The sequence below is a fragment of the Erpetoichthys calabaricus genome, chromosome 3, assembly GCF_900747795.2.
Source record: "Erpetoichthys calabaricus chromosome 3, fErpCal1.3, whole genome shotgun sequence".
NCBI classification, from domain to species: Eukaryota; Metazoa; Chordata; class Cladistia; order Polypteriformes; family Polypteridae; genus Erpetoichthys; species Erpetoichthys calabaricus.
This window is the reverse complement of record NC_041396.2, coordinates 305,828,546-305,849,122: the sequence shown is the minus strand read 5'-3', so window position 1 is coordinate 305,849,122 and position 20,577 is coordinate 305,828,546. Positions and strand designations below refer to the sequence as shown.

Sequence of the window (20,577 nt, the reverse complement as noted above, 5' to 3'; positions counted from 1 at the left end):
ATTAGCTTTGTGAGACATGTAACACAACACTAGAGAAGTAGAAGCCCCTCCAAGAACTCTGTGAGTCCCCCAAGCCAGACAATGAATAATGATGGTGACCATATTGAAAGGCACTACAGTATATAAACTGGGCAGTTACCTGACAGTCCATCATGCCCAGGTTGGCACCCATCATCTCCTTGTATGTTTCTTTTTGAATTTCCTCACAGGAGACCAGAGGAGCTCAAAGGCGCCCCCTTAAGGTAGGAGAGACCAAGCAGGATGGGGTGATGAGGGAGGTCTGGGCATTCCTGCTTGGAGGTGTGCCACCCTGTTCATGTTTTACAGGATTTGCCTGCTTGTCCACACTGCTCTTGAATGGCATTGGCACTCCAAGGCACTTTACACAATGGCAGACCCCCCTTTCTGTAATCTCCAGCTGGGTTTCCATTATTAATACATGCAGGCTGGTCACATCCCTGTAATGTACTGGCGGGGTCAGGTGGGCACAAATAACAGGTGGATGAATTCTCTTGGCATTTGGGTTTATGTGTTGTCATTACTATGCCAACAAAGTGCCCTGGTCAATATATCCCCTTTCCCCAAGCCCACAGGCCTCTACAGTGAGGAAGAGATGGTGGGCACAAGAGATGGGCACTGAAAATTTATAAAAATTCAAATACAGAAAGAAATGGCAGATCGCATTGCATAAGCGTTCGTAAGGATGGCAGGTGGCCCCCCAGCCTGGCGGAAGGCACTGCACTTGTCCCCCTGCCGATGGAGCATCTCAACATGCATATGGTAAAGGGGCGTGGAGGGGAAGGAGGAGGACGAGGAAGAGGAGGAGGAGGAGAAGGAGGAGGAGGAGGAGGAGGTCGGACCACCGAGCCCCCACCCCCACCACTGGCACATCAATGTCCAAGCCATCCCACTCCTGATTGTCGAATCCACATTGTGCGCGCAGCAGCTTCGGGTTTGGACCCCCCAGTCCGTGCGGCGCAGGATTACAGAGTGCATGAGGATAAAGAAAGGCGGCCTGGTGGCCCTGGTGGGCTCACAGCTGGGCATCCTCCGGCTGCGCCAGGCTGCAGGAGTTCAGGCTCGAGTCCAGCTTGCCCTCCATGGCCGTGTGCTTCTCGCCCGACACCTCTGGTGATCTCTGCATTGATAAGATAGGGAGCAGATACTCAGGGACATGCAAGGCGCTATATAAAGCCCCCACCAGCCCGTCCACTACCTGCAGGCCGTTGCTCAGGATCTCACTACCCAGGTCCAGATGGATGTGCTGTGGAGACAACATGTGGGGGCTCAGCTGGGGGTCCACCAGAGTGACCTGCAAAGAAGCAAAGCACAGATGAACAGGACTTCATGCAGTGGGCAGCCCCTCGTGCCCCGCCCACCCAACTCACCACCTGCGGGTCATGGGCACTTTGGCATGGCAGGTACAGGCTTGGTAGCGAGGCATTGTAGGAGCGCAGGTTGGGCGGGTGACTCCTGTCCATGGAGGCAGAAGAGCGCGGCCGCACAGGGCTGGGGGCGATGACGGGGGGCCGCATGCCCCTGCCCAGGCTGTTGGACTTGCTCTCACGCCGGATGTACTCAATTGGGGACTGTAGGGCTGAGGAGGGCAAGCGGGCACAGTAAGTACGGTGAGCTCCTGCTGGGTAAGTATAGTGGTTAATGGGCTTGGGCGTACCATTCAGGAAGTCCTTCTGCGTCTCCAGGATGTGGCCGACTTCGGACACCCAGGCCTGCCGGATCTCGGGGTTGCGGGCCTGCAGCACAAAGCGCTGGAGGGATCCGTCGGCACCCCGGGATGTCAGGACAAAGCGACACGGGTCCCCGTCGGCGGAGTCCTCCAGGCCCAGACAGCTCACCTGTAGGGGGCGCAGCAGCAGGGTTACTCGCTATGCCAGGATGTGGCGCTTCCCAGAGTGGGCCGGTGCCATCGGTGCCATTGCCCTACCTTAATGCTGCTCTTGAAGTTGTAGCCTGGCAGCGAGAAGCCCTTCTTCTTGTCGATTGGCTCGCTGAAGATGACAATCTGCTCAAAGAGGAAGACCCGCCTCTCTCTGGCGCGCGACAGGAAGCCGCAGTCCTGCTCCATGACGCTGAACGTGTCCTGCTGCAGCAGCTTTCCCTGAGCGGTGATTTTTCCCTGAACAGAGGAGGCAGCCATCACCAAGGGGTCCTCCCGGGTGGCATCACAAACACCAAGCCCCGCACGCACCCCTCAGTCACCTCAAATCCCTGCAGGCGGCCCAGATTGATCATGTCATTGCAGCGTTTTGGCACAAAGCACATCACTTCCACTGCTTTCTAGGAAAAGAACAGAGAAAGTCCGAGTGGCACGGTGCTGGGCGTGCCACCCTTGTCGTGCCCAATTCATGCCCTCCCTTACCTCTAACTGAGTTGTGTCCTCGGCAGCCTTTGTGTAGTACTTCAGGAAATCCTGTGCAAAGAGAGAAGAGTGGGTGAGAGGATCCTTGGCATGCTTGGCATGCTATCCTGTGCCACACTCACCTTGAGCAACAGTTGGTACTTCATGATCCTCTGCACGGGTTTGATGAGGAGGTCGTTGAGCTGCAGGCGATGGCCCAGCTGCTGCTTCAGCTCCTGCACGAGAGCAGTCAGGGGTCAGTCACATGTAACCAGCGGCAATTCCACATTGCCCTGTGCCACCCATGATCAGCTACCCAGCTCATGTGCCCAGCAGTCTGAAGTCCTTTCACTTGATGACACATAGCCAATGGCATTAGCCGTAATGTCACAGAAAGCCAACCCCTCACACTAACCCAGCTCACTCACTGCAATGGCGTTGGTACCCAAAGTACTCAATGCATTTAATGCCACCTTTCACCAACAGTGCCCCCAGACACCCTTTGATTTCACTCATACCAAGTGGCATCTCCTAATTCCTTCAATGACATACTTAGCGAGGAGTGCTATTTCACTCTCACTCCCCCTGATACCTCGTTGCCCTGATGCCACACTTAGCTCACCGCACTGCTACACTCCCCTAATGCCACAGTTATCCTGGAGTGCCACCTCAGTGATCCTGATACCACATTTACACTGGAGTATCACCTGACCCCTGTAGATGCCATGATTAACCTGGAGTGCCAGGTCACTCTGCTAACAGCCCATTTACCCTGGAATATCATCTCACTCCAGTAGATGGCACACTTGCCTTAAAGTGCCACTTCACTCTTGGTGATGCCAAACATATTTTAGACTGCCAGATCACACTTTCGCATAGGATGCTCACCTCATTGTTACACTTCTCTCCTCTAGATGCCAAGGATGCCAGATGGATCCCAGAGTGCTGTCTCAATTCTTTTGGTGTCACACTTACTTTGGAAGACTACCTTACCTCTTCACCTGGAAGGCTACATCACTCCTTCAACACCACAGGTCCACTGGATTGCCACCTCACTTGCCCTGATGCCACACTTACCTTGCCAGACTTCCTCACTCCTGAAGATTTCACCGTTACCCTGAAGTACCACCTCGCTCCCCTAAAGCCACAGTTACCCTGGAGTGGCACCTCAGGTTTCCTGATGCCACACTTACCATGAAGTACACCTGTGCCTTCCAGATGCCATGATTACCCTGGAAGACCATCTCACTATCCCATGATGGCATACCTGCCCTGAAGTGTCACCTCACTCTCCCTGATGCCAAGCGCATTTCAAAGTGTCACCTCACATGTTCTCCTAGAGCACTCACCTCACTGTTCCACTACACTCCCCCAGATGCCATGGATGCCAAACCAACCCTGGAGTGTCAGTTCAGTTCTTTTGATATCCCACTTACTTTAGAGGACCACTTTACCTTTCCACCTAGAATATTACATCATTCTTTCAACATTACACTTACCCTGGAGTGCCATCTCAATAACCTTGGAGTGCCACATCAGTTCGCCTCATGCCACACTTACTTTTGAGCAACACCTTACTTCTCCAAATGCCATGATTACCTTGGGGTGCCAGCTCACTCTATTTAAAGCCCATATACCGTAATGTGCCACCTCACATACTTTGGAGTGCCTAGAACACTCATGGATGCCAGACTGACTCTGAAGTGCCACCTCTCCATGCATTATAATTAATATAATATAAAGGCTACATCACTCTTCCAAAACCACAGGTACCCCGGAGTGCCATCTCAAATCTCCAGATGCAACACTTATTTCACCCCTTGATACTACACTTATCCTGGAATTCCACCTCACTGTCCCTGATACTAAATTCGGGACATCACACCACCTCACCCCTTGATACCACACTTACCCTTGGAGTGCCACCTCAGATCTCCTGATGCCACACTTACCAGTATAACATCACCTCTCCAGGTGGCATAATTACCCTGGTGTGCCCCCTCACTCTACATACACCACAGTTGCCCTGAAAAGTCATCTCACTTAACTTGAAATGCCACCTCACACAGACCCCCCCCCTCCCCCCTCCCCGGTTGCCCTGGAATGGCAATACAATTCCTACAGTTTTACATTTAACCTAGAGTGCCGCTCCACACTTCCAGGTGGCACAGTTACCCTGCTATCATTCCCCTAGATGTCACATTAAATCTGGGGTGTCACTTCAGTCCCCAATGCCACACTGGCACTGGAGTGCACACTTTCTTATAGGACCTTTACCTCATCCTTCCACTTCACTGCCCCAGATGTGCCACCTCATTCCTTTTGTCCCCAGACTCACCCTGCAGTGGCACCTCACTTTTCCCCAGTGTCCCAGTTAACCATTAGATTCATGCCTACCCTTTGCTATCACACACACAAAGCAAGAATACCATTCAGTCCAAACAATATGCCCACTTAGCATATCACTTCAAGGATGGCATGAACCCTGCACTACACCTTTGGTGTCACATTTATATCAGGCAGATAGCCGCCAGGCCATATTTGCTCAGGTGGTCTTCTAGCTGAGGCATTGTAACCATTTGCATCTTCCCTGAGCCCCTCTACTGTGCCAATTGCAATAGAGGAGATGCCCATTGCACCCACCTTGAGTGCTGGGGCATAAGGTGGAAGGCCAGGCCTGAGTGTAGCTGGCAGGGCTGACAGTGGTCTGAGGGTCTGACTTTAGCCAACTGCTGTGTCCTCAGACCCTGCTTCCTGCCACTAATAAACAGGAAGTTCCCAATGTCCGCCGCGCCGTTCATTTGTCTGTTTTCCTTGCCTTTTTGATTGTTTCTAGGAATTTGAAAAATGAACACAATGCAGCAGCAGCAGCTGGCGGGAGGGTGGGCGGGCGGCGGCCGCTGGCGCACTTACTTCAAAGTAGGTTTCGATGTACTCGGAAACGATGTGCTCGGACTTGGGCTTGTTCTGACAGTAGACCACGTACATGTGCAGCCGGCGCTCCTGCAACATACAAGGACAGTCAAGTCAGGGGTGCCAAGCTCGTGCCCTGCCACGCCTGGCACCCCAGCAGGGAGGACGACAGGGAGCATCACCAGCCAGGCCCGGAGGCAGAAGCCCTGGACAGAAATCCCTCGGGTCCATGTTGATCTTTCAGACAACTGGATGTGCTCAAGCTCTCCAGCTAGGGGGCGCTACTGGAGCCATTGTGTCTGTGCTGGCAGCCGCGACAGAGGAAAGGAAAAAAATCTCCAATGAAAACATGTGGCAGTGCCACCACTGTGCCCTCCACACAGCTACTGGCCACCTTCACAGAAGTTAGAAGCCGGGAGAAATCCAACATCCTTCACACAACGACTCCCTGGGCACAGAAGCGGGACATCCATGAGGTTTTCATATAGCGCCATGAATGGGTTCAGTAAACCAGGTCACTGGCACTGGAAATACCCACAGCCCCCACAGAGCCCAGTCACTTCAGTGTCATTTGAATTTGTTTGGTCTTAACTGGTAATTTTAAACTGTGTCCTTGTCTGCCAGTGATGTGAAAGGCACTATATATACAGTAGTGTTTATTTATTTGAAAAAAGGCAAAAATGTCTCTCTTAGTGTTAAAGTGCCATTCACATCTATCTATCTATCTATCTATCTATCTATCTATCTATCTATCTATCTATCTATCTATCTATCTATCTATTATATAGTGCCTTATACCTATCTATCTATCTATCTATCTATCTATCTATCTATCTATCTATCTATCTATCTATCTATCTATCTATCTATCTATCTTTCTATCTATTATATAGTGCCTTATACATATCTATCTATCTATCTATCTATCTATCTATCTATCTATCTATCTATCTATCTATCTATCTATCTATCTATTATATAGTGCCTTATACATATCTATCTATCTATCTATCTATCTATCTATCTATCTATCTATCTATCTATCATATAGCTCCTTTCATATCTATCTATCGGGCGGCACGGTGGCGCAGTGGGTAGCGCTGCTGCCTCGCAGTTGGGAGATCTGGGGACCTGGGTTCGATTCCTGGGTCCTCCCTGCATGGAGTTTGCATGTTCTCCCCGTGTCTGCGTGGGTTTCCTCCGGGCGCTCCGGTTTCCTCCCACAGTCCAAAGACATGCAGGTTAGGTGGATTGGCGATTCTAAATTGGCCCTAGTGTGTGCTTGGTGTGTGGGTGTGTTTGTGTGTGTCCTGTGGTGGGTTGGCACCCTGCCCAGGATTGTTTCCTGCCTTGTGCCCTGTGTTGGCTGGGATTGGCTCCAGCAGACCCCTGTGACCCTGTGTTCGGATTCAGCGGGTTGGCAAATGGATGGATGGATATCTATCTATCTATCTATCTATCTATCTATCTATCTATCTATCTATCTATCTATCTATCTATCTATCTATCTATCTGTTTAAATGAAGACCGATTGAGTAAATCACTAACACTTGCCCAGTAAGAGAAGCCTCCAGTCAGTTTTATTTTATATAGTGCCTTTCACAACTGCTTTTGTAAAACCAAGCCACTGTACCCGGCTTAACAGGTGGGCTCTGGTCAGGACCGCACCAGGATCTGAGTTCAGGGCACACAAAGTGACCCCCTACTGTGAGTGCCTTCAGCTGCCGACCCCCCCCCCACCTTGCCGTACTTAATGCAGTTGGACTGACCTGAGCTCAGCTCACTTCTTTCTTATATAGCGCCTTTCATGGCGCTCAAGCCCAGTGTTCACGCACTTATAACAACACTACAGTGAATTACACAACGTTTTGACACAGGAAGGTTGGCAAACACAAGTCTAGGACACATGGTGATGGGTCGGGGGTTCCTCACAACGGGACTGTATTCTGTGTCAGTAAGCCCGGGTGTGACCCTGACCATTTGGCAGTCCTGCTTGTTCCCTTTTATAGCTCCTTGAAAGCACAGTCCTAGTGAAAGCTCCTCACTTGCCTTCCTCTTGATGCCCTTCAGATGCCCAGAAGTGTTGTCATCATGCCATCATTGAAAACTGCAGCAGTGACTGACACTTTTAAGGGAACCTGAAGTGGTGTCTGTGCCACCCCCTAGTGTCTCTCAAGAATAAGTCCCCATCAGAACCTCATAAAAGGCAGGAATGTTTGTGCCCCTCCTCTTTTGGGGGAAGCTGCACTACTGAGCTTTGGCATCCTGATGCCAACAACCTTCCGGCAATTTCCAAGATGGCCAACTTCATGCCGCTGAGCCATCCCTTAGAATCAGGACTCGGCCCAAAGTAGATGGGTGTTCAACTTTAAATGAGCCATTTGAAGCAAAGTGACACCTGTGACACTTAGCCCCGCCCATGAGGGGGCCCCACGTAAGGTGTAGAATTTAATTAGCATGGTGCAGCTAGGCAGCCAATCAGAAGAAGGCACTGGAGTTCTTTTGTTCCACACATTGTTGTGGTGTCACCTCACAAAACCAAATGCCATTTTTGTCACCCTTTCAGGCTTTTTTTAGTAAATTTTTACAGACAAAAGAAAATGTCGGTATGAATGGGGTGATGTTAAAGTGAAGATCGAAATAAAAGTATATAATTAAAAATAGGAGAAAAAAAGTCTGAAAAAAGAATCAAAGAAAAGGAGCCTTTCAGTGTGTCTGACTTCTGAATTTGCATACAGTGAGGCGGAGCCAGTGTGAACCAATCAGTGATGGCCACTCAGTTTCCAGTGACTGCCGGTTTGTAGACAGCCTGCAGGCTGGGGTGCAGTGGCGCCACCTAATGGCTGAGCAGTGTAGTGCCCTCCTTCACTGATGGACAATGCTAAAGCATAACGTGAACGTGAACGGGTGTGGAAAGGCGCTATATAATATCATTTAGTTCCCAAAAGAGGGGGGAGGCGTGCCAAGTCTCTCTGGGCAGACTAAGCAGCAGAATATGGTGCTGGAACAGACAAACTGGACATGTGCCCACAATTCTAGGTAGTCCCCCCAGAAGAGGGGAGACTGAATGTCACTTAGTAAGGTGACAAAAGACACTATTAAACACCCCCCCCAGCCCGAGAGTGGTCTAAATGTGTGCCAGCTAACAAGAGTGCAGACGTTTGCACACAATGGCCACAGTTGAGTGAAGTTGAGGATGCCATCTTATACAGCTCTCTGCAGTCTGTGAGTGTATTCGGTCCTAAGGTGGTGGTGGGGGGGGGGGGGGGGGGTACAGTGCCCACAGTGCCCACAGTGCCTATAGTGCTAGGTGTAAACACACACAAAGAGGCGGCAGAAACTTACGTGTTTTATGAAGAGGTCAGCAAGTCTCTCCGGCTCATGAACGCACTTCTCCAGCTCCCCTAAAAAATAACTGAAAAGGGGCAAAAGTGGAATGAGTGGTGGGCACGTGGCACATGGCGGAATGGGCAGGGGGTTTGGGTAGGGTGGGGTATCAGCACCAAGAGCTCATGGTCAGAAGTGGCACCCAGCTCCGCCAGTGCATGGCACCCAGCCTTTTCGTTCTGCGTCGCTCCTTTCCCGTTCAGCGGACGGTGGGACTCACTCTTTGTGCCAGTCGTAGATTTGGTGAATGTTCCCAAAGACGATCTTGTCCTTTCCCTTCATGTCTTCTGGGACTCCCTTTGAGTTCATGGTGGCCATGTAGCCCTGGAAGAAGGCAGACAAAGGGAGGGAGAGTGAGGGGCAAAGGTGAGGTGGCCCAGCCGAGGTGACTGGAACGGGCAAACCATCTGTGTGACGTTCAAGGTGGGTACCCCCTGTCCCCGACACCTATCATGTGACCCCATGACACCCTGTGTGGCCCTGTGGCAGTCCTCCTCCATCTCAAACCCCTTCATATGTTAGACCCTTTATATAGCGCCTTACTAGGCCACTGACTCGGTCCGAGCAGATTCTCCTCATTCCAGAACGGGACACAGCTCATAATTCCAACAAGTGGGGAAGACGCAGAGACCCCACATTAAACTGAAGAACACTTGAGTGGGAGTTTCGTGATCCTTTAATTAAATAGAATAGCGAGAGGGTCCGGGGAGGGGGGGGGGGGGTCATTAAATTAATGGGACACATTGCCATAAACAGGACACAATGCATAAAATGGGACAGAGCAGCCTACCAGTGTCGCTTGAGTGACCCCCCCCCCCCACAGAGAGGGACATAAGCTAAACCACTGCGACTGCATGTCAGACCCCCCTCCCCCCCCACGCCACAGAGACCCTTCTGTTAGATGCTTTCGGTTTCGGCCACTCAGTCAGACTCAGGTAGCCTTTCCAGTCCAATGACCATTGTGTGACCCCCCCATGTTTTTTCCATTTGACCTACGCGACTCGCTTCAGACCCCCAAACAGGCCGGACTTCCAGACCCTTTTAGGTTTTGCCTTTCTATATCCCCCTTACCAAGCTTTCCCAATGGGACACAGCCGATGACCCTCACGTACCCCCCGAGACAAGTACATTCTTTCACCCCGTGAGACCCTCACAGTGTAGTCATCCTTCATGAGACCCCAATGTGCATCCCTCACTGGCGTCTCAATGCCCCCCTTCAGCCTGACCATCACGTAGCCCCCTTCATTAGCGTCGTGAAAGTGGAGACACAAAGTCACATACAGCAAGACCCCCTGTGCAAAGCAGTGACCCTGTGCAGCCCGTCTCAGACCCCAATATTTTAGACCCCTGTTAGGGTTCACCACGTCTGTGGCTGAGCTGGTGACCTTTGTGTAGCCACTGAGCCCTGTGTGACTCTGATCTCCGTGTGACCCCATGGGACCCTGTGGGGTCCACATGCCAGACCCTGTAAGCTGTTGGCTTTTATATAGCGCCTTTCCAGGTTTTTGCCGTGTAGACATCACGTAACCCATGTCCTGTGACCTTCTTAGAACGCTCACACAGAGACCCCCCTGGCAGGCTCTTCTTCTTTTGGCTACGATAATTCAGCTGTTGACCTTTCTATAGCCACTGACCCTAGTGTGACCCTCAAACAGTCCCCCTATGTGACCCCAATGTGCCACCCTCGCTGGTATCTCAATGCCCTCCTAATATGAAGTTAGCGAGCCCATGTGGCCCACCTCCAGTTTATCCCTCAGAGTGCCCTCAACCTTGCCAAGTGGCCCCTATCAGATGGCACATGTAGTCCCTCCCCTTCGTCGGCGTCGTGTAAGATGAGACACAATATACCATCAGCCGGTGAAGCGCGGGGGGGCCTACCTCCACAATGAGACTCAGGTCGTTGACGTACATCCTCTCCGTCTCTAAGAGCTCCTTGAGGACATACCTGGGGGGGGGGAGAGCAAAAGACCATGAAAACGGCAGCCCCCTTTGGGTGGGGGGTTACGACAGCGAACAGCTGGTGGCAACTTACATGCTCTTCTCTAAGGCACTCCTACGTTCCTCCTCAGTGTCGGCCACATCTGACGAATGGCTGCAGGTGTCACCATCAGGGGGCTTCTCTGTGGGGCTGAGAGGAGGGACCTGCAGGCAGAGGGACACGTGAGGGACACAATTACTGCCCAGCAAAAACTGGATGCAGCCAATCACCCACTTCAAATGGCACCAGAGGCATGGGCTCATTCAAGACTCCCAGACCATCCAGTCAACCGACACCCACCGGGTGCCAACCCAAATCATAAGAACTGAATATTGGGACCCCTGGCATGTATCATGGGGCGAGTGTAACAAGATAACAAGGCAGAGAGAGAGTGAGAGAGAGAGAGTGCCCGCTCCTGCAAAGTGGCACCTGGCAGTTAGTAGCCCAGCTTGGCACTTTTGTCAGAGAAGTTCTGCTTTACCTTAAATGACTAAGACGATTGTTCTGCAATCCCATGGCCCCGGGTTCAAGGGCAGCAGAGAGTGTGAGTGACAGCTGTTGGGTATATCCATTCTTAGTTCAGTGATACCCACTTGGTGGCGCCACGTGGTGACTTCTCATGGAGTGACATCATTTCTAGTCAGGTGACACCCAGTGGGTGATGGCTCAGCTCAGTTCGGGCCCCCATTCAAGTTCTTGATACGTCAAAGGATTTTAATTCAGAAATGCCCAGTGGGAACCCCCCAGAAATTCAGGATGCCCAGATGGGGGGGGGGGGGAGGTGGGGTGTCTCTGAGTCAAGCTGGGACACCGAGCAACAAGATCTCAATTCAGGAACACCCACTAAGTCAAGGGACACTCAATGGCTGCTTTATGAGTGGCAGTTTCCAGGTAGCAGATGCCAGTCAGGTGACACCCTGGTATGTGGAATGCGTAGCGTGTGCCTATCCACAGATTGGCAGCCAGTGACACTTGGCGGCTCATTGCTGAAACAGAAGACATTAAGGACTCCCAGTCAGGTGCCCCAAAAGCGAGTGCACACCAAGGCCAGTTAGGGTACCCAGCAGCAGGATACCCACTGAGTCGAGAATTTCTAGTCAAGTGACACCTAAAGGGTACTGTATGAGTTATAAAATTTCATATGCCAGGCAGGTGCCCGCTGTGTCACAGAACTTTCAGTCAGATTGCTGAATCAATGGATGGGGGAATTCCAGGAACTTCAGGGTGCCCAAACAGGTGGCACCCCGAGGTGTTGGCTAAATCAAATCAGGGACCCCAGCAGTGCTTTGATGATTCCAAGGATTTTAATTCAGGAGCTCTCAGAGGGAGATCCAGGAGCCTGGGGTGCCCAGTCAGGTGATGTCCCATGGCACGCACTCGCTTACTCTCAGGATTTCCATCCTGCTGGTGGCCAGCGGGGTTTTTGCTGAGTCACAGGATCTCTGTAGAGGGACACCCAAGGTTGTGACGTCAGAAGCCTTTGCGCTCTGTGACAGATTGAGGTGGGGCGGTGGGGGGGGGGATATGAAAAAGAGCATTCCTGCTGGCATGGTTGCCATGGAGACTGCAGATTAGCAGAGCAACCAGCTGTGTAGGTGAAAATGTGATTAAGGAGCCCGACGTGAGAATGAATTGCTGAGACGAGTGTCATGTGCTTCTTCTCAAAGACAGCTGGGCGAGGGGGGGTGGTGCGGAGATGGGTGGCACTGATCACCTGAAGAACACGTGAAGAACATGGAGGTGGCCGCCTACGTGGAAATTTTGACAACACCCCCTGTGTAATCCTTGTTGGCGCATTGGTACTCCTGACGTTCTTGCTGGGTGCCACGTGGCAGCCTCCATACTCTGTCTTGTCTCTTGCTCAGAACACAAGCAGAAAGGGCAAGTTCGCAAGGCGGGCACATGAGATGGTGAAACCTTTTAATCACCTCTCCAGATGCCAACCTGCACATGGGCAGGGTTTGTTTGTGTTAACACCTTCCCAATTATGTGATGCCCTCATTCTTTGGTTGTGCCATTGGCACACTGAACCCACTGGGTTGGCTGGTGGCACTGAGTGGCCTTTACCTGCATCTGGAGGTCCAGGCTCTCCACCTCCTGGTGCTCGGACTCGTCCCAGCAGTCACCGATGTCTGCAAGGCCCCCAGAGGTCTGCGAGGAAAAAGTGGTGGTCATTAGCTCAGTGGTCACATCTGGGTGGCATACAGTCCACTATGGGTAGGACTTACTAGCTCTTTGGCATCAGGAATTATGGCAACTGCTTCCTCCTGATGCCCGGGGGCAACCAGCTCCACACTCTTCCGGCCCTCGTCCACACTCTTCCTTTTGGGCTTGCTCTCCAAGCGGCGCACCTGCCGTTCCACCTTGGCGGCACTGCCAACACTCAGCTTGCGCACCGGATTTGTGAGCCACTTCTTGAGCGTGCTGACGGAGCGGCGGGACCCGGGCGAGCTGGGCGCTGAGCTGCTGGAGGGCTGCGGCTGGATGGAGGCAACTGACGTGGAGATGCTGCCATCACTCCCGGCCACTGAGTATGACTCTGTAGGCAAAAAAGGACAAGAAGCATTAGTGGGCCATGGGTAGTGTGCCAGGAACGGGCTGGCAGTGAAAGAAGCTGAGGACAAGATCTGGACTTGATGAGTCGATTTCGGGAGGGCTAGCAAAGAGTTAACTTGCTTGCCCACTTTTATCTGGGGTGCCAGCCAAGTTCAACATGACATGTTAGAGGTTCTCCAAGCCCTTTGGAGCAAACAATAACTTCCACCTTCTCTCCTCAATGTGCCTGCTGATGCCAGCTCCTTTCATTTGTACCTTATACCCACCATCCCTGGTCTTAGCACAGACATGGGTCACAGCTAATTGTAACACGTGGGCATTCACACCATTTCCTCCTCAACGAATCTGGCATTGGCATTCCTGGTAATGTGCCTATTGATGCCCTATTGTTATTTTCCATTCTTGTCTTGGCATAGATTTTAATACCAATTCTCTCTAAAGTCTGCCCTGGTCCTCCCTCTTGACCAGTCACCCTGATATTAGTGCTGAAGCCAGATAATCTTCTGCAATGCCAACTCCTGCCTGTTCTTAAAAACATACACTTAATACCCTCTCTGGTTCATCTTTTGCACTGCCCACTCCTGCCTGTTTTTTGTAATGTTGTTGTTGATGCCCTCTCTTTTCCATTCTAACTGGCATCTATAATAATAGCAATTCTCTCTAAAGTCAGTAGAGATACTCCCTCTTGATCATTCACCCCTGACATTAATACTGATGCCAGTCTCTGCCAGACCACGCCATCATCTTTGACACTGTCCACTAATGCCTGTTTTCTGTAATGTTGTTATTGATGCCCTCCCTTTCCAATTCTAACTGGCATCCATAATAATACTAATTCTCTCTAAGGTTGGTATAGATACTCTCTCTTGATCAGTCACCCCTGACATTAACACCGATGCCAATCCCTGCCAGGTCATTCCACAACCTTTGATAATGCCCACTCTTGCCTGTTCTAAAAAACACACAATACCATCTCTGGTTCAGCTTTGGCACGGCCCACTCTTGCCTGTTTTATGTAACATTATTATTGATGCCAAATCTTTACCATCCTAGATGGCATCTGTAAAATTTCCAATTCCATGTAATATTGGTATAGATACTCCTCTTGATCAATCACCCCTAGCAGTAACAGCAATGCCACTTTCTCCCAGATCATTTTTTCGTCTTTGGCATTGCCCACTCCTGCCTGTTCTCTGTAATATGCCTATTGATTCCTGTACTTTTTCCATTCTCCCCCTGGCATCTACTGTATATGAATTCCAATTCTCCTTAAAGTCTGTTCTCCTTAACACTGATGCCAATCTCTGCCAGGTCATTCCACAACCTTTGATAATGCCCACTTTTGCTTGTTCTAATAAAACACACTTAATACCCCCTCTGGTTCATCTTTGGCACTGCCCACTCCAGTCTGTTTTCTGTAATGTTATTGATGCCCTCTCTTTTCCATTCTAACTGGCATCTGTAATAATACTAATTCCCTGTAAAGTTGGTATAGATAATCGCTCTTGATCAGTCACCCCTGACATTAATACTGATGGCAGTTTCTGCAAGATCACACCATCATCTTTGGCACTACCCACTAATGTTAGTTTTCTGTAATGTTGTTATTGATGCCCACTCATTTCCATTATAACTTGCATCAATAATAATACCAATTCTCTCTAAGGTTGATATAGATACTCTGTCTTGATCAGTCACCCCTGGCATTAACACAGATGCCAATTCCTGCCAGGTCATTCCACAACCTTTGGTAATGCCCACTCTTGCCTGTTCTAAAAAACATACACTACGCTCTCTGGTTCATCTTTGGCACTGCCCACTCCTGTCTGTTTTCTGTAATGTTGTTTTTGATGCCCACTCTTTTCCATTCTAACTGGCATCTGTAATAATACCAATTCCCTCTAATGTTGGTATAGGTAATCGCTCTTGATCATTAACCCCTGACATTAATAATGATGGCAGTCTCTGCCAGATCACACCATCATCTTTGGCACTGCCCACTAATGCTAGTTTTCTGCAATGTTGTTATTGATGCCCACTCTTTTCCATTCTAACTTGCATCAATAATAATACTAATTCTCTCTAAAGTTGGTATAGATACTCTCTCTTGATCAATCACCCCTAGCAGTAACACCAATGCCACTTTCTCCCAGATCATTTTTTCGTCTTTGGCATTGCCCACTCCTGCCTGCTTTCTATAATATGCCTATTGATTCCTACACATTTCCATTCTCCTCGTGGCATTTAAATGAATACCAATTCTTCCTAAAGTCTTTTCTTCTTTACACCAATGCCAGCCCCTGCCAGGTCATTCCACACCCTTTGATAATACCAACTCTTGCCTGTTCTAAAAAACACACAATACCTTCTCTGGTTCATGTTTGGCACTGCCCACTCCTGTCTGTTTTCTGTAACTTTGTTATTGATGGCCACTCTTTTCCATTCTAACTAGCATCTGTAATAATATCAATTCCCTGTAAAGTTGGTATAGATAATCGCTCTTGATCAGTCACCCTTGACATTAATACTGCTGCCAGTCTCTGCCAGATCACACCATCATCTCTGGCACTGCCCACTAATGCTAGTTTTCTGTAATGTTGTTATTGATGCCCACTCTTTTTCATTCTAACTGGCATCAATAATAATACCAATTCTCTCTAAGGTTGGTATAGATACTCTGTCTTGATCAGTCACCCCTGGCATTAACACAGATGCCAATCCCTGCCAGGCCATTCCACAACCTTTGATAATGCCCACCCTTGCCCGCTGCGTATGTCGCCCCCTCCTGTTTGCTTACTAGTGCCTACTGATTTCCTCTTTCCTTGGCCCACGATCAATGCCAGTGGTGTGTGCCCGCAGACCCTGGCACGAAACCCCGGCAGCAGCCATTATGAGTGCACATCACATGGAGGTTTGCTTTGCTGGAGAGGAGATTTTCACAGACCCCTCAGTGAGGACAAGCAATCAGCCTGCGGATGTGGCGGTCCCCACAGCTTCCTGCTATCGTAGACAAAACAGGAAAAGGACTTGGTCTGAGGGGAACGGCCACCAGGTGGGGAGGGTGGGTCAGTTGTGTCCTTCTGTCTGTCACCTCAAGCCCCCTTTGTCACCTTTGAGCATGCAGTGACAACTTTTCTAAAATGGAGGCATCCGAGAGGAAGTGACGCCGTACAGTAGACGTGGCAAACAGTCGCCATGGGAGAGTCCTGAAGGATGAGCCCCCTCGGGTGGGGGTCTTCATCGAGCGCTTGTGTCAGATTCCTGTCTTTGTTTGCCATTTCCACTTGTCCACTGTCGACTGGACTGAATTCAAGATACATGGGGACCCTAACCCCCTCCCCCCCCCCCCAAGTTTGCTGTGATGCCTGCTGCTCGTCATTTCAGGTGGTGCCTTCAGGGACGTCTCTGTGACCTTCTACTGTGCCACTCGCTCGTTCTCTGCATGCGTTTCCTAAAACGTTCAACTCCATCAGCAGCCCAAACACGCGCCGTGCCTCAGGAAAGCCGCCAAACCATAACAAACAGCAATGGAAGGAGTTTAGGAAAACCAAAGAGACCCCATCTCCGCCTACTGGCCTGAGCGGACCACCTCGAGGTGAACACTATAAGGACTCAAAGGAATGGACGTTCTTGGGGTGAAACTTCCACTTCCCTGAAGAAGGTTCCCGAAGATGAGGGAAAAATACCCTGAATGCTCCCAGTGCCAACAAAAGGGCATTCCAAGGATTGTGAGGATCTCAGAGCAGTTGCTCCCACTTCGCCCATCATGAAGACCCTTGAGATGCTGGATGTTAAAGATCTCTGACCCACACTGTAGCTTCATTACGAGACACACAGAAGTGTGGAGGGTACGCGGGTCTCCAAGGTCCACAGAGTCCACTCCTACATCACTGGCATTTCCAGTACCTTTAATGCCATTCTGCCTCATCTCGATGCCCCCACAATCTCATGGACCATGGACCACCTGACTAAACAGACAGCAGCTTGTGAGGCTGGGTGTCAGAAAGGGTGCTGTGTCACGGTGGAGACGGTCCTGCTGCCCTTCTTGTTCACCCCTCTACACAGCGGACTTCCAGCACAACGACTCGTCCATCATAGGTGGCATTAATAATGGAGGCGAGTCTTCATCTATGAGTCTTGCCTTGTGGTGCAGTCAACATCACCAAGGCATGAAGAGTAGGTGGTGGACTTCAGATGTGCCAAGGAGCTTCTGATCACCAACCAGGGGGAAGTGGTGTAGAGCTGCAATGCAAGGACCACCAGACTGGACTGGATGACTGGCCACAGACTGGTCACAGACCATCTCAATCCTCTACAGCTTGAGCACGAGACACACAGAAGTGTGGAGGGCACGTGGATCTCCAGGGCCCACAGAGTCCAGTGCTAATGCCCATCTGTCTCATCTGGATGCCCCCAAAATCACCTGGACCATGGACCACCTGACCAATACACAAAAGCAGATGTCAGAAACGGTGGTGGGTCATGGTGGAGGCAGTTCTGCTGTCCTTCTTGTTCACCCCACTACACAGCAGACTTCCAGCACAATGCCAGCACTTGGCACCTGAAGAAGACTCGTCCATCATAGGTGGCATTAATAATGAAGGTGAATTTTTGTGAATGAGGCTTGTCTTGTTGTGCAGAGACAACAACCTGCAACTCAACATCAGCAAGGCAAGAAGAGCTGGTGGTGGACTTCAGTTGTGCCAAGAAGCTTCTGAGACCACCAATCAGGGGAAAGTGCTGCAGAGCTGCAATGCAAGGACCACCAGACTGGACTGGATGACTGGCCACAGACTGATCACAGACCATCTCAATTCTCTGCAGGTTGAGTATGAGACACACACAGAAGTGTGGAGGGCACGTGGATCTCCAGGGTCCACAGAGTCCACTCCTACACCACTGGCACTTCCAGTACCTTTAATGCCCATCTGTCTCATCTGGATGCCCCCACAATCACCTGGACCATGGACCACCTGACCAATATAGAACAACTTGTGAGGCCGGGTGTCAGAAATGGCGGTGGGTCATGGTGGAGGCAGTCCTGCTGCCCTTCTTGTTCACCCCTCTACACAGCAGACGTCCAGCACAATGGCAGCGCTTGGCACCTGCAGAAGACTCGTCCATCATAGGTGGCATTAATAATGGAGGTGAGTCTTTGTGAATGAGGCTTGTCTTGTTGTGCTGGGACAACAACCTGCAACTCAACATCAGCAAGGCAAGGAGAACTGGTGGTGGACTTCAGATGTGCCAAGGAGCTTCTGAGACCACCAATCAGGGGGAAAGTGGTGCACAGCTGCAATGCAAGGACCACCAGACTGGACATGCAAAGGAGTCTCAGGGCTTTAAATGTGTGAAGATGTTCTACCAGTCCATAGCAGCCCGTGTGTGACGTGTTCTATGCTGGGGTCTCACTTGAGAATCAGGAAAAGCCCCCACAGGGCCAACCCTGGACACACTGGACGCTGCTGTGGAAAAAACAGGATGGGAGAGAAACTAGAAGGCATTATGAAAAATCTCCTCCAGGAGGCGCTCTACTCTCTCGTGGAGAACTTGTAGCCACGGGCTCATCCCACCATGGAGGGTTAAGAAGCAACACTGGGGGTCTCAACTGCCCACCGCTATCAGGCAATTCAGCACTTCCTGCCAATGTACTTGTTAAGCTTATATGATTGATTGATTGATTGATTGATTGGCAGCCTTCTTATTTTTCATATTTCTATTGTTCTATGCATGTGAATTTCCCCCAGGATTAATTGATAACATTTTATCTAATCAACATAATCAATATGCCCCCCCCCCCCCCCTCATTTCAGAGGGTCATGTGGCCAGTTGTCCGCAAGTCAATAATAAACAGCAGAAAGGACGAGTACCCATAATTCTCATTTAGTGGAGAATACGAGACCTAAAGGCCGGTGGGGGTCCCTTTCATTGTTTCAGAGTGAGATAAAGATAGTTGGGTTAGGGTGGTCTGGTCAGTCGCCCCCACCTCGTGCTCTCCATTCTGTCCTTTCCAGCCAATGTTAATGAGAAGAAGCAGCTTGGAGCTTTGAGATGTGGTGATGGCTGAAAGAACACAATGCCATAGACGTCACATGTGGTTAGATGAGAAAATCTGAAGGACGGACGAGTGACAAACTCTGAAATCCCCCCAGATGCCCCCCCCCTCCCCGCTCCACACACATCCCCTTCAACATGAAGTTCAGCATCAACCCCTCTTCTCCTGTCCTATCCACACTTTGATCTCACAACTGGGATAAACAACAGAAGCCCCCTTAAACCTTCCCATGATGCCTCATGTTTTGCATGACAACTGCCGTTTCTCATTTTTGGGGGTCTTCTGTCATCAGTGATGCCCCCACCCCCTTACCAGTGTGCTGATTCTCCTAGGTTTTCATGACCCCAAAGCCGACTCTTCAACTCCATTAGTGTCCCCAAATATGAGCCCTGCCATGTCACTCACCCCTGAAGTGCCAGCTGGGCTAAAGGCGGACCTTTCTCTGCACTTCATGTTCAGTGAGTGCCCTCTGATTTCCAGCAGCAGTGGGCCAGAGATCCCCAGGACTGCCCCACTCTTAGTAATGTGGACTGGCAGGTTTTGGTTTTCCTGGGTGGAACAAAGTGCAAGTGCCAGGCTCTAAAGCTGCTGCTCACTTTTTCAAACAGCTTTAAATTTATAACATTAAAGACCCCCAAGCCCCCCTGTCACTTCCTAGTTTTAATCACCTGGTCATGTTGTGCCTGACCAGGATCTTCTGCATTTCTGCTGCTGTGCCACCCTGTATGCCACAAAGCTAAACTGTGTTTGCTGAAAGGCCAGAATGTTACAGAATGGGCAAGGGAGGTACCAGTGCAGGATGGCACACAGAAGCTTTGAAAGGAGGGGGTTTAGTGCAGAAGGACCCAGAACTGGACCAATGTTGTATGAAGTCTTCTTGTGGAGTGCCCAGCTTGGTGTGGCATACAAAGAGAATTCTTAAACTTGGTGTGTGGCACAGTGGTTACTTGAAGTGCCCATCAGACAGATGGCAAGGGCAGGAGGTTTAATTGGGGAGCCTTAGGTCTGTTTTATCCATCTCATCAGAGGGGTAGGTGGTCTGTCCTGGCTAAGGCACCAGGGGGGTCATGCCATGGTTAGGGTGTCCACAATTTCACAAAAGAACCCAGTGGCCCATTCCTGGAACAAGTGGGGCACCCCCTACTCTTACAAATGGGACACATCACTGTTGTATTCAAACGTGAACTGGTTCATCAGGGGGGCACTAACTAGACTGGTAGGGGGGCCAAAGACAACATTTCAGGTGGTGCCTTCCGCTTTCAGCGATGCCCCCGCTACCTTCTATTGTACTGATTCTCCTAGGCATCCATGACCCCCCCCCCATTAGTG

At 50.5% G+C, this 20,577-nt stretch overlaps 1 protein-coding gene across 3 annotated transcripts in view; it reads right to left on the bottom strand.

Moving 5' to 3' along the window:
- Positions 1-630: 630 nt before the first annotated feature.
- The window catches only part of arhgef25b (Rho guanine nucleotide exchange factor (GEF) 25b), a 66,008-nt gene continuing 46,061 nt past the window's right edge, over positions 631-20,577 (bottom strand). For all 3 annotated transcript variants that reach the window (XM_028798659.2, XM_028798661.2, XM_051925376.1), the window contains 15 exons: positions 12,866-13,176; positions 12,705-12,788; positions 10,692-10,801; positions 10,538-10,604; positions 8,880-8,983; positions 8,618-8,687; positions 5,273-5,362; positions 2,503-2,595; positions 2,381-2,431; positions 2,221-2,298; positions 1,946-2,137; positions 1,676-1,856; positions 1,389-1,597; positions 1,217-1,312; positions 631-1,138 (listed from right to left, as the gene is read on the bottom strand). In XM_028798659.2, coding sequence (XP_028654492.1) covers positions 1,034-1,138; positions 1,217-1,312; positions 1,389-1,597; positions 1,676-1,856; positions 1,946-2,137; positions 2,221-2,298; positions 2,381-2,431; positions 2,503-2,595; positions 5,273-5,362; positions 8,618-8,687; positions 8,880-8,983; positions 10,538-10,604; positions 10,692-10,801; positions 12,705-12,788; positions 12,866-13,176 — 1,841 coding nt within the window. In that variant the 3' untranslated portion in view covers positions 631-1,033. The remainder of the gene's footprint in view (positions 1,139-1,216; positions 1,313-1,388; positions 1,598-1,675; positions 1,857-1,945; positions 2,138-2,220; positions 2,299-2,380; positions 2,432-2,502; positions 2,596-5,272; positions 5,363-8,617; positions 8,688-8,879; positions 8,984-10,537; positions 10,605-10,691; positions 10,802-12,704; positions 12,789-12,865; positions 13,177-20,577) is intronic.